This window comes from Hakea prostrata, chromosome 1 (genome assembly GCF_041222555.1).
Source record: "Hakea prostrata isolate BN-2017 chromosome 1, UWA_Hpros_2, whole genome shotgun sequence".
NCBI lineage: Eukaryota > Viridiplantae > Streptophyta > Magnoliopsida > Proteales > Proteaceae > Hakea > Hakea prostrata.
The window spans coordinates 70,319,075-70,333,748 of NC_142600.1; the positions used below are offsets into that span (position 1 = coordinate 70,319,075).

At 35.6% G+C, this 14,674-nt stretch overlaps 1 protein-coding gene across 1 annotated transcript; it reads left to right on the forward strand.

Moving 5' to 3' along the window:
• Positions 1-10,652: 10,652 nt before the first annotated feature.
• On the forward strand, positions 10,653-11,812 carry LOC149029689 (DUF1442 family protein (DUF1442)). The gene is made up of 2 exons (XM_089151321.1): positions 10,653-10,823; positions 10,936-11,812. Exons 1-2 carry the CDS (start codon positions 10,767-10,769, stop codon positions 11,536-11,538), a joined length of 660 nt encoding a protein of 219 aa, XP_089007447.1. The 5' UTR covers positions 10,653-10,766; the 3' UTR covers positions 11,539-11,812.
• Positions 11,813-14,674: the final 2,862 nt, after the last annotated feature.

A 14,674-nucleotide genomic window follows, 5' to 3' on the forward strand; every position in this document is an offset into this window, starting at 1 on the left:
TCTTTTTTCTGAAGTTAAATTTAATTAGAATTTGCCTCCCCTTCCTTGCGTTTTGAGTTTTTGAACCTGGCAGGCCAGAGATTTATCTGAGCCATAGATGGGAAATGACCCACGAATTTTGCTAAAATGCCAAAGAGGCAAGCTGATTAGGAACGAATTACAAAATGCCAAGTGGGATACGCGTGTCTTCGCTTGCAACTTCCGCAAACCCCAAGGTGGAGGAAAGAAGCAAACTTGAACTCTTGAAGGGTTTCTAATGTTTTCAAAAGCTTTAAAATCTTTTTCATTATAAAGTATTCTCACTTAGTGGGTCTAGGCGTCTCCAAATGTTCTTGTGGAGTTACTGTATCTTGATATGTTCACAGGTTGGGAACTTTAGCATGAGATGATCAAGGATGGTGTGGTAATAAGCATGGGATTTTGGTTCCAAGTAAGCAATGATGTTTTAGTTCAGTAAAATAGATTGTTCCACAGAAGTGCAGCTTTGATTGACACACCCTGGTGCTCAAGTTTTGCTGGCTAAACAGGGAGGAGGTAGAACATTTGTTTGGAATTAAACCAGAGTTGCTCATGTACAAAATGAAAGACCATAATGGATCTGTTATGGTTTGAATTTGATTTTTGAATTCAAGTTTTTTTAAATTTGAATTCAAATTTGAATATTGTAAAAGTACAACAGCCATGTTTATTTATAAATACATAAAACTTACACATCAAGGTAAACAACCTACTTATTAAAATTAGAGTTTTTCTTTGCATTTTTTTCATGGTATAGAGCTAAGGTTTTGAGTTTTTTTTTTTTTTTTTTTTTTTTTTTTTTTTTTCAAACTTTTCAATGGCAGTAGTTTTCTTTTCAATGGCTTTGTATGAACAAAGCTAGACAATCTACTTGAGATGCAATTATGGTTTCCACGGGCATCTACAACTTCAGCAGCCTCAACAGTAGGCATGCTTCCTCACAGCAACAGTTCCAACCAGCTGCAATGCAGCCTCAGATCATTATAAATCAAGGTTATCCATGTCAGCCGCAGTATGAGCCACCTAGTTTAATTCTTCTTCTCGTTTATGCAATTTTAATTATTCTTCTCGTTTAAGCTTTACAATACTGTGACAACCACAACAGAGCATAACTGGTTTATGCAATAGACTCTGCAGCAGCCATAACCACTACATAATCTGCAGTAACAACCACTACATAATCTGCAGTAACAACCACTATATACTCTGCAGTAACAACCACTATATACTCTGCAGCAACAACCACTACATACTGTGCAACAACAACCACTATATACTGTGCAGCAACAACCACTACATACTCTGCAGCAACAACCACTACATACTCTGCAGCAACAACCACTACATACTCTGCAGCCACAACCACAATCGATTATGCAGCCACAACAATAATAGACTCTGCAGCCACAACCACAACCGATTCTACAATCAAAACCACAACACCACTAGCTACAACAACAACAACCGCAATCTTCTCCGCAGCAACAACACTACCAACAACAACGTGGACTATCATTTTGTCAGAGACTTGGTTCAGAACAACACCATAAAGTGCACTTTGTTCGGTCAGATGATCAAATTGCAGATGTGTTTACTAAGAGCTTAACATCACAAGCTTTCTTCAAGCACAGAGACAAACTCTTGCACTTGCCAATGCGAGTTTGAGGGGATGAAAGACCACAACGGATCTGTTATGGTTTGAATTTGAATTTTGAATTCAAGTTTTTTAATTCAATTTTTGAATTCAAGTTTTTTAAATTTGAATTCAAATTTGAATATTATAAAAGTACAACAGTCATGTTTATTTATAAATACATAAAACTTACCCATCAAGGCAATCAACCTCTTTGCATTCTTTCAGTTTGGAATTAAACCAGAGTTGCTCATGTACAAAATGGGCTATTATTACTAATGATCAATTATTCTCTTTTTGGTATCAAATTATCATTCTCAATTATGAGAATTCTCTATTATTTTAAAAGGATAATTACTATTGTCCTCCTGTACTTTGATTTTATTACTATTGTATTCCCTTGTACTTTTCAAAATTACTAATTCAACATTTAACTAGCCTACAATTACTATTGCCCCTTATCGTTAAATTCCATTAGTTTACTGATGATGTGGCATCTTTATATTTTCTCAAAAACTCCAAAATATCCTTCTATTTATCTATTTACTTATTTACCCTTTTGTCAAGTTACAGTAGTACCTTAATTAACTATGGAGGAAAAAAAAACTATAATTTGTTTTATTTATAAAAAAAAAAAACACCAAATAAAAAAAGTATGATTAAATAAAAGTCAAATAGAAACGGAAGATAAAGGAAAATCGAATTCAACTCAAATTGAAAACTAAATATCACCTAAAATATTTTCAAAATAAATGAAGTTTAGTAAAGGTGGGAAACCAAAAATTGGATTTGGATTTTGCTCATTTCTTTAATTCAAAATAAATGAAGTTTAGTGAATGTGGGAAACCAAATTGGATTTGGATTTTGCCCAATTCTTTAATTCAAAATAAAAGAAGTTTAATGAAGGTGGGAAACCAATCGGATTTGAATTTTGTCCATTTCATTAATTCAAAATAAATTAAATTTAGGGTAAAATTGACATTTAATCTTGTTTTTATAAATGGGTAATATCGCTTTTTGATTTCTTAATTTTAATGAAGAGCAAATTAAACATTATATATTCAAACTTAACGGCTACTTAACACCGTTATAAGGAGGGGCAACAGTAATTTCATAAAGAACATGGTTTTATTAGTAATAAAATCAAACTACATGGGGCCAACAGTAATTATCCCTATTTTAAATTGTTTTGTCATCTATTATTAGTTTTATTTTTATTTAAAATAATAGTAAAACCTCCAAAATTTATAATAGATTTTTTGCTATTATGGATTATGGTGAGAATTTTACTCTCTTCATTTATGTGTAGGTTTACTTAAAATTTTATAGTTAAGATGAGGGTAAAATAGTCAATACACATTATTTTGTAAAAACTATATTTTTTTCTCTTTTCTAACAATTTTTTATTTTGACACCAAATTTATTTTTTATTTCATGATTTTATTTTGGAATAATTACTGTTGTCCCCCTATAGTTTGATTTTATTACTAATAAAACCCTATTCTTTATCAAATTACTATTGTCCCCCTTCCTTATAACAGTGTTAAATAGTCGTTAAGTTTGAATATGTAATGTTTAATTTGCCCTTCATTAAAATTAAGAAATCAAAAGACGATGCTATCTCATTTATAAAAATTAGATTAAATGTCAATTTTATCCTAAACTTCATTTATTTTGAATTAATGAAATGGGCAAAATCCAAATTCGATTTGATTTCCCACATTTACTAAACTTCATTTATTTTGAATTAAATAAATGGGCAAAATCCAAATCCGATTTGGTTTCCCGCCTTCACTAAGCTTCATTTATTTTGAATTAAAGAAATGTGGCAAAATCTAAATTCAATTTGGTTTCCCACCTTCACTAAACTTCATTTATTTTGAAAATATTTTAGTTGATATTCAGTTTCCAACTTGAGTTGAATTTGATTTTCCTTCATCTTCGGTTTCTATTTGAGTTTTATTCAATCATTCTTTCTATATTTGGTGGATTTTTTTTTAGAATAAAATGGATTATAGTTATTTTTTTGTCTACAATTAATTAAGGATACTACTGTAATTTGACAAAATGATAAATAAGTAAAGAGATAAGTATAAAGGGTATTTTGGGATTTTTGAGAAAATATAAAGATGCCACATCATTGGTAAATTAACGGAACTTAACGGTAGGGGGGCAATAGTAATTATAGACAAAGTTGAAGGTTGGATCAGTAATTTTGAAAAGTACAGGGGATACAATAATAATAAAATCAAAGTACAGTGGGTCAATAGTAATTATCCCTTTTATTTTTTACAAAATTCACCAAACCATTATCATTTCTTTGACCAATAATGAATTCTTGTAATTACTTCTATGAAATAGGTACAATAGAGAATGAGAATTGATTAAAAAAAAAAAAACATTAATGTCAAGTGGATGTTCTCATTCTGATATGGATGCTCGCATTGATCGTTGAGATGGTGCAAAGAGGCACATTTGTTAGGATAAAATATGCTGACATCTGATCGCCAATGACTCGAGTATGAACCCTTTGAGTTTGAGGTTTGATCCAGTTTAGTGTGTACCTGTTATCGGGTATGTGCATCAGCGAGTCCGGATCAGCGACCCATACGGGAAGCACAAAGTGCTCCCCCCACGCTTCCTGACCACAAACATCAGTGGGGCCCACGGTGAAAAACACTTTTTGGAAAAAATAAAAAATAAAAAAATTTTTTTTTCACCGGTGGGACTCACTGATTTTTGTGGTCAGGAAGCCATGGGGCTCCCCCGACGGAGAGAAGATCCGGATTCTGCATCAGCTAGACAATTGATCTAATGAACGTCATGTCATGTGTTTGGTGCCTGTATGCCACCTTGTTATGTTCTTTTCTTCATCTATGATAACGTGGACAATCGAACAGGAACCCTCATGGTCGATCTAGGATAAGTCTTAAACCCTAAACCCTAAGTGTGATGGTATAAATATTTCTAATCAAAGCCAGCCAAGGGTATACACTTCTAATTCCCTATCCCTTTTGTTTTCACACTCTTGGTTCATGGGTGTTGCCCACAATCTGACTGTACCATTGGAGGTGGTCCACCAATCTACACGATTGGTCCAGTCTAGCTTTTCTTTCATCTCTTAGCACATTTAAGTCTAACTTGATCTTTAAGCCCACATTCGATCCATTCAATTCAATCAGAGATCTAACGGCCGATCCAATAAGTTGATCAAATTTAACATCTATCACATAAATATTCCTAGACATTCCTCCATCTGACATTAAGAGAATCTTTTCATCCTGGAACCTTGTAATTGAATTGGAAAATTATTTTGGGGGCTTTCAATACAAATGTTTGAGCATATTTTTTTCGTAGGGATTAAGGAAAAATGGTGTTAGCTAGTATTGATTGTGATATTTTGCAATAAGAAGCATCTTTGTAGGACCAATCGGTACGGTAACGGTAATTTTGTACGGTATGGTACGGTATTGAATTTGAAAACCTCAAACCATAATAGTACCGTACCATATTTATACGGTACGGTATGAAAACCGTATTTTATAAAATGGTACGGTATGAAACCGGTATAAAATCGGTATGGAAAAACGACACGGTTCGGTATACAGTATAGTTTTGTTACGGTATTGTATGAGAACAAGTGAGAAAAATCAAATCTTAACAGAAAACTAACAACAAATTACTTAAAATTCAAATATCTCAACCCAGTAGCGTGAGGTTGAATTGTCATTGAATTAATACAACCACCATTCTATATCCAATCTAATCATATAACACTCACGAATGTCAATGCATTCTCTTACATTCATTTTCTTGCTCTATGGTTGTATTTAATGCAAAGAGAACTCCATGATTTTCTGCTTTCCTTTGCAAGTGAGCTCAAAAGTGCAGGTATCACCTACCTTCAAGCCATTTGATGCACATATTTGAGTCCAATCACTGAATATGTAGACATAGCCATCACTCTTCTTATAGTTCAATTTTGTTTTCCATTGTATTCATTTTCCATCTCTGAGTATTGTTCTACATGTCTTCCCTATTATATCATTTAGTCTTGCAAAATACCCTGGGACATACTGAAAAGAAAATTCAAAAACATAGTAAATTTGAGGATAAAAACTATAGAATACAAGATTTTTTTCAGCATACTTAAAATATCACTGATGAATACATTGAAAATCCAATGCATATGCCAATTGACAAGAATACTCCTGTTAGAAGAAAATTATGTACATGACAGCTTGACGGATGGTGATAAAAAATACATGATAAACCATTAGCAGCTCTTAAGATAGCCTGAAGGACATGGATGAGACAAAAAATGGAGATAACATTAGCTATTCTAGAATTCAAACTTGCCTACATGTTTGTCTGTTCTCTCCTATACAAGACAACATTATTTAGGCTTCCAATATAACGAAACACCCATGTAAATTTCATACTTAAAATGCTTGGAAAATTGCAAATACAAATGAAACGCTATGCTTTCTTGGCTCTTGCTAGTAGGAGGTTAATGGTTATTAGGCAAGTAGGCAACCTATTTGGTGGAGAAACAAATAATAGAAATACAATCCCAAATTAGCACAAGTTGTTTAAAGACTAACTGGTTAAGATCTACAGAAATGGAAGAACCATCTATTACAACTATAATCCTTTAGCACCTTGGTTATTCACCTATTAGTGTTTAAAGGTTAAACTAAAATTACAAAACTAACCTTAAAAACGGTATTCGGTATTTGGCAATTCGGTACGGTATACATTATGTACCAACGATATACCGTCTAAAACCATAACCGTACCGTACCAAATTCCAAATTTGAATCGTTATAGTACTGTGCGATTTTAAACGGTATGGTTGAACGGTTTCAGTACTGTATTGACACCCTTATTCAATGGTAATGATAATGGAATTAGACTTTCTTTCATTATAATAATAATATTTTTTTGTTAGATCAAATTAGAATAATAACTCAGTAGTAATGGATAGGGTTGAAATTTTCTATCCATTGGGGTTAGTGGATTTTGCTTTTCTTTACATCTCTCACAATATACTTAGGAAGAACGCAACTTCTTAACATTAAAAATGCTAACTATATGTGCTCAAATTGAATTTTTCTTGTAAACTCGAATACCATAGAGATGTGAAAAGAGCACAGTTTTTTATCCGTCAAAGATAAAAGATTCAAACTCAGATAATGGGCATTTGACATTCACTTTCTCTCTATCCAACCATAATGTTAAACCACTACTACATATGAAAACATAAATAAAAGATATGAAGAAAAAAAAAATTAGAAATTCAATCTACCATAGATAGCTCATGCGTGTGTGCATGTTCACTGACACGTGTGACAGCAATAGTGATAGAGGATTGGATAGACTAATTTAAAAGCAAGCGTGTGTGTTGTGCCGAACAACTTGAACTGTTGACCCATGATCCATTCCAGGCTTGTCTCTTGAGTTGATCCTCCAACCAGAATCCAAGCTAAACCCCATTACTTGTCGATGTCCATATACATAATACATGTACGTCTCTCTCGTCAGAACTTCCCTCCAACACGTTACACGTTGGTCTCTGCTCTTGTCAACCCCATTCCTCTCTGTCCGGCCAGCCAGAATGGTAGCTCATCTCACATCCTCTCTCATGCTCATACGCTCCACAGCTTAAAAAATTATCAGGTCGGCATCATCACCACCAGCAGCAGCTCCCCCCACAGATATAACAAATGAAACCCAAGATCCAGAAGCAGACCAGGAGACAACAAATTAATAGCTCTGTTTCTCAAGCAACGTGATCTCTCTTTAGATCTCTCCGTGGTCTGCTGGCCTCCTTGTGGCATAAGACTCGGCCCTTATTCATCCTAAAAGTCCTCTTTATAATTTCTTGATGCATGGATATGGTCCATATCCAAGGAATTTGATTTCACATGTCAAACCAAACCGGCCCGGTCCAACCATGTCTTGGATTTGCAGTCCTGCATTGAATCGGGATTAGGGTTCGATCATAATTAAGGACCCATTTGATAAACCATAAAAAAATAGTTTCTGGTGTTTCTTGCTTTAGAAACAATACAATCGCCTAAATTTTTTTAGATAAAACTGTTCTTTCAGATGATTCTTGAAACATAATAGAAATTTATGAAATTTTTTGCTTAAAGAAATAGTTTTGACGTCAGTTTCTCGAAGCAAAAGTTGGGGGCAGGGCTCACTTTAAGGGAAAGAGTTTAGAAAGAGAAATTTATGGAATTCAACATTTTAAACATAATAGCTGTGCTAAAACCAGACTAGTAGTGTTTTTTCTTTCAGAAGCAAGTTTTATCAAATGCCTAAAGAAAAGTGTCTCTGTTTCAAAAAACAATCAAAACTATTTCTGATGTTTTCGAAAGGGGAAACACTGACGAGTTATCAAACAGGTCCTAAGTTTGTCATCAAACATAACATTACTCTACTTCAACCTCAATATTGACCTTGAATTTAATTCTCTCTGACTCTATAGATTTTTCATTTCTTTTGTGGTCAAGACATTGTCAAAAGGCTAAAGTAACCCGTCAGAGGTTACAACTAATAAGAGTAGTCATTCTTTCATGGGTAATTTTCATCTGGACCCCCTAAGGTTTGATCCAAGTCACTTTTAGTCAAAAAAAAAAATCCTCCTTTGCATATGGCTCCCCTGAGGTTTCTAAAAATGACTAATTAAGGACAAATTATAATTTAATGACCAAATACCCCCTTATGGTGCAATGGAAATTTAAAAAGACAAATTATAACTGCAATTTTAATCTTTTTATTTTATATTCAAGGATCTTAAGAATTCAAATTTACAAACTTATACCTTGATTGAAACTCATGAAATCTCATTCCCATTACAGAAAGCATGCGAGGGACAATTAGGGTTTTGATATGCAATGAACCAAATTAGATTTCTTATTCTTCTTGTTTGTTTTTCTTCTTCTTCTTAATGATTCCAGAGCTTTCTCAATCAAACTGAGAAGTGAGGTGAGCGTGTGACGAGGGAATAATAGGTAAGTCATGGGTTGCTGTGAATCATTGCTCTTATCGCTCTTAAAAGGGAAAGCTCAAACAGATAAAGACAAGGTACAACATCATAGCGAAATTATGTCGTTGAAGTACCCACCTCAAGCTGGTGATTCGGACCCTACTCTTGTTGTTGTTGGAGTTCCTTCTTTCTCCGAGTTTTCACTTTCCGACCTTAAAGCCACCACCAAAAACTTCAGCTCAGAGTTTATCGTTTCCGAGAGTGGGGAGAACGCCCCCAATCTAATCTACAAGGGTTGTCTTCAGAATCGCCGATGGATCGCTGTCAAGAAATTCCCCAAATTCGCCTGGCCCATCCCAAGCAATTTGGTGTATTGCATCCCTCCCTCATTTGCCATTTGGGTTTTATAATTCTCTTCTCTCAATCCTGTCTTGTTTCTTCATTACTCCTTAGGTTTTGGGTGTTTTTCCTCCCCTCTTTTACTTGACTCTAATCCTTTTCTCTTCCTTCCCGGTGGGTTTTAGGATGAAGCTTGGGCCGTCGGAAAGTTGCGACATCGAAGGCTTGCGAATTTGATCATTTATTGTTGTGATGGCGATGAGAGGTTACTTGTTGCTGAGTACATGCCTAACGATACCCTTGCTAAACATCTATTTCATTGTGTGTGCAGTTGTCTGGCTTCCAGGAAAAGGAGCAGATCAAAACCCTAATTCTGCTTTGTGTAATGGGAATGGGATTTCATTGATTTTTAATGAAGGGTATAAGTTTGTAAATTTGAATTCTTAAGAACTTTGAATATAAAATTAAAAAGATTAAAATTGCAATTATAATTTGTCTTTTTAATATAAACCGTTAGATCGAAATGGCATACATGATACAATCTTGACCATTGCACCATAAGGGTATTTTGGTCATCAAATTATGATTTGTCCTAAATTAGTCATTTTTAGAAACTTCAGGGGAGCCATATGCAAAGAAGGACTTTTTTTGGACTAAAAGTGACCTGGACCAAACCTTAGGGGGTCCAGATGAAAATTTCCCTTCTTTTTTCATCAAGACCAACCTATCCTAACATGCGATAATTATGATCAATCAATACGTGTAAGGATTAGGTTTTACCTATTAGGTTCTTGTGCCCATCAGGGTTTTGGGATTAAGATTGAGGTTAAGCTAAGAATATCCACGGCAAGGGTTAGGAATTTTGAGAGTTTCCCACCCACCTGACCTAAATGTATGGCCCTTGTGGGCAGGCATTTAGGTTTAAAGTATTTTCATGGTCCAACCGGCTTGGGGTGGTTTACTTCATTTAGAAAACTATTTACTGAATCAATGAATCCATTGCCTTCACTGCATAAATGAACGTGGGGCTTGTTTGGCTTGTCATGAGAAAATCCTACCAAACTGACGCCTTTCTGTTCCTCAGTTTTAAAATTATATCATGGTCTGTCCAGTATAGGACACCACACCTAATACATGAATATCTTGGGAATGGTGTGGAGACAGAAGATATTAACTTGATTCAGATTTGGTTGTTAACAATTAATTATACTAATTGAGGAAGTGTATAGGGAGCTTAATATTAGATTAAAAAATGTCATCAAATCACTGGGTTAGGCTTTGCCCCAGTGGTGGAGTTGTTTTTGCTTCTTGTTTTTGCCATGTTCAATGATGTTTCCTGTTAGATTTACCCATTTTGGATGCCCACCAATTGTTTGCTTGAATGCCTAAGTAAATCATGTAAAAGGATTATTAGCTCTTATTACTATTAATGATAGTCTCATTTAACAATTAACACACTAGAACAAGTAACAAAGCTTTGCTGTGATGCGATGGAGATCACATGGCAAGAGGTTGACCTAATGGGATTGATTAGTCTAGTGATTATATATTTGTAGAAGTGTTCTGTCATTAGACTAATACCTGCCAGTTGGAATGACTTGATTATTTGTATAACAAACTCCCCCAGTTGCTTCTACATAATTCCATTGCACGAGGCCATGGTCTTTCATCCTTTAAATACGAGGGTGAGGACCTGAACAGACCAACAAATTGAGGAGTTCTGCATTGACACACTTCAACCCATTGGAGAAGAACCAGAAGAGAGAAATAAGGAAAAAAATGACTTGTTGGTCTGCAGAGAATGCTACTCAAGCTTACATCAGAACCTTGAAAATGGTAAGTTACAAAGCTCCAACTCAAATCAGTTACATCTTTAGCCCTAACCAGATTATTTTTTATTTGATTTGGCCAAATTTCTCATATGGGTTGTTATTGATCTTTGATTCAGGGAAACAGAGGCAAGGAACCAGATGTAGCTGAGTTTGTTTCAGCTCTTGCTGCTGGTAACTGTGGGCAGCTCATGGTGGAGGTTTGTGCAGGAACAGCTGGTACTACCACATTAGCTCTTGTTGCAGCAGCCCAACAGACTGGTGGCCGTGTTGTGTGTATCCTTCGTGGGCTAGATGAGCTTCATGCATCAGAAGATGCTTTGGGCTGCTATGCTGATTATGTTGAGTTTGTTATTGGAGATGCTCGAAAACTTCTAATGAATTACTATAAAGGAGCAGATTTCGTTCTCATTGATTGTAATTTGGAGGATCATGAAGGAGTTTTTCGAATAGTACAATCAGGTGTGAAGCAAGGAGAGGCAATTGTTGTGGGCTACAATGCAATAGGGAAAGGACCATGGTGGCCAAGAAGTGGGTCAAAGACCCAGCTGCTGCCTATTGGAGGGGGATTGCTAGTGGCTCGCTTAACTGCAATGGCCAAAGTTGAAGGAAACAGTGCTGGTGGTGGTGGTGGTGTCAATGGTGGCAAAAGGAGTCGATGGATTGTTAGAGTAGACAAGTGCACAGGTGAAGAGCATGCTTTTAGGATCAGATCTCCTTAAGAGGAAAGAAAGAGGTGGAGGAGTAGTCGTCTTTGTTCCTCCTATGTGCTCTGTTTCTACTGTTTTTGGGGCTTTACTGAAACAGGGTATATAGAGAAGAGAATCTAAACTGTAAATAGCTAAAGTCATGTATTTCTCATCTAAAGCTCTTTAGCTTTAAAGGTCTTATGAGCTTTGTATTACTATCTGAGTTCTGTTGTGAAATTATAAGGAAAGAAGTTGCAGATACCTTTATAAGAGTTGGTGGAGGCTGCCATTGATAACTTTTCATGCATCTGAGGGTCGATTTTTTATTTTTTATTTTTTATTTTTTTAATGCTGGGCGTTAATATCTGTGTGAAGGCTGATTCTCAGGCCTTAAGCTTGGGATAAAATTTGGTTGCAACTCGGGCTGTGATCATGTGTCCTGCAACTCCCCTGGTATGCAGGAAGATGGAATCTTAAACAGTATTTTGGTGAATAGTAAACAAATATAATAATGTCGTTGTGTGATATGAGAAAAATAATGCTAAAGAGGGGTGGAGACAGGATTTAACATCGTGGGCCAAATATTAATATTTTATACAAAACACAATGAATTATCTTCCTGGTGTCATTACCATATAAAGAATTTTATTTTTTCAATCACAGGGTCAAGTATTGATATTTTGAGTATGAAAAGAGAGCTAAAAGGAAAATTTTAAACATTAGAAAGGGGAAGGAGAATTCAAGAGGGGACATGGGGTAAGGGTGTCGATTCGGTACGGTAACGGTAATTCGGTACGGTATGGTACGGTATTGAATTTGAAAACCTCAAACCATAACCGTACCGTACCATATTTAAACGGTACGGTATGAAAACGGTAATTTAAAAAACGGTACGGTATGAAACCGGTATGAAATCGGTATGGAAAAATGGCACGGTTCAGTATACGGTGCGATTTTGTTATGGTATTGTATGGGAACATACCAAGTTTGGAACATGCAAAAAAACACGATATGAATTATAATAAGTATACATCAACGTACAGTGACTTATACAACCACACTACCACAACCAGTGCAGAAATTCATAACATCCTTCCCCACTCTCCCTTTCTGAGTACTCTCTGTACTCTGTCTCTGACCCACTGTTCTTCTTCTAATCCAAATAAAATTACCTACTGGAAGTACAATTTCATCAACTGGAAACAGATAAGAAGAGAAAGACCTACATATAATATAAGTGCTTAAGCTCTCACTTATTAACAAGAAGTGGATCAAGAACAGTGGATGGATTGAAGAAGCAGCAGCAAGTAAATGACTGTTGCAATGAAGCCGGCGATAAGAGCTCAAGTTACTCTGTCGCAACACTTGGGAACTTGACCACAAATAGGCAACCAACCAGCGTGGCTATTCCCTTTGTTACCCACATATGCAATTGCTAAAGCTGCTGAAATGCTTGAGCTGAGCAACATTGCCATGATCTACAAAATCCCATAAAAGAGCAATTTCATTAAATCTATCCATTTTTCAAATTCACAAACTCAAACCAAGAACAGAGGAGTTGAATTACCACATCAAGTGCCACAACCAAGCGCCAAAGGAGACTCTCTTTGGGAAGGAAAATAACCAGCAACCCATAAACACTAACAATGGCATTCGTTAACTGTAACCTCTCTGTTATCTCCTTCGTTGATGCGGAGAAGCTTGAAGCCATCAGCATAACCTGCAGCAGATGACCATAAACATCAAAAGCAGGTTCCAAAGGACATCAAATTCGATGCCAAGCAAGGGAAAGTAGGCTCAAACATGTTGATATACATAAGAACTAACATCAAATTCATGAATATTTCATCAACAATTACCTTGTAAATAAGTATTCTAAGCAATCCAATGGCACCAGCAAGGTGACAATCAGCCCACCGAACCAGAAAAAGAAACAAATGCGCAACAAGCTATAAGACAATCTCAACAGCCGTTGCCTCTGCTCTCTGTTCTTCTCTTTGATTGTGACGAACAAAGGAAAGTTAGTGTTTAGAATTAGGGATTTAGGGTTATAGTTATGCGGCATACGGTATGAAAAACGGGATTCGGTATTCGGTTTAGCGGTACGGTAAACGGTATTTACCAACGGTATGACATTGTTTACCATAACCGTACCGTACCGAATGACCAAATTCGGTAACGATACATACCGTATCGAATTTTGAAATGGTACGGTATGGTACGATTTAAACGGTTCGGTACGGTACGGTTTAACGGTTTTTAACCATATTGACACGCTTAACATGGGGTGCAGTCGAGATCACTTTTTCTGTCAGCTGGGCACATACTACTACCTATCACTTATCTACCACACAATATGGATGGAGTCCATATGAGATTCACTTAAGTTTACCTATTATGTGGTGAAAAGCGTTAAGAAACCGTATGTCTAGGGGAGCTGATCTAGATATTTTTTGGGGGATGCCCCCTAGCCCTAGGTAGTTCCGCACTTGATCTAAATTAATGCATACATATGAGGCAGGGATAAGTCTAATTGTAATTTGAAAGATCAAGAAAATTATATCAGAGATCAAGAACACTACTTCTTGGGTGATTCGGGTTTTGAGGGCTTTGCTTCTTTCCTATTTATAGGGATGTAAACGAATCTAATTCGGATTGGATTCGAATCCAACTATTAAACACATTATTCGAATTTGAATCCAATATCTATTACATGTGTAAATCAGCAAATTCGAATTTGTTTAGTTAATCGAATTTTGGATATGTCAAAGTAATTGGATGAATAAAAATATCCAAATCCGAGTGGGGTTTTAAACTCATTCTTGAGTGTGGGCCGAATTAATGTAATGATATATTAGTAGTTTAAGTAACTAGTTATTATTAATGAAAGGATAATGATGTACTCCCAAAAATCAAGCTTTAATCGGATACAGATGGTATATGCCAGATATCTAATCAAATCGAATAATATCTGATTCAAAATTGGCATATCTGAATTTGATTCCAATTATTACTTGGATCATCTAAATTCGAATCCAAAAAAATCGAATTTGGATGCTCTTTAACAGATATGAATACAAGTTGAATTCAGATTTTTGACTATCCATTTACATCCCTGCCTCTTTTGGGCAAAAAAAAAAAAAAAAAGGAAAAGAAAAAGGGCATAAAA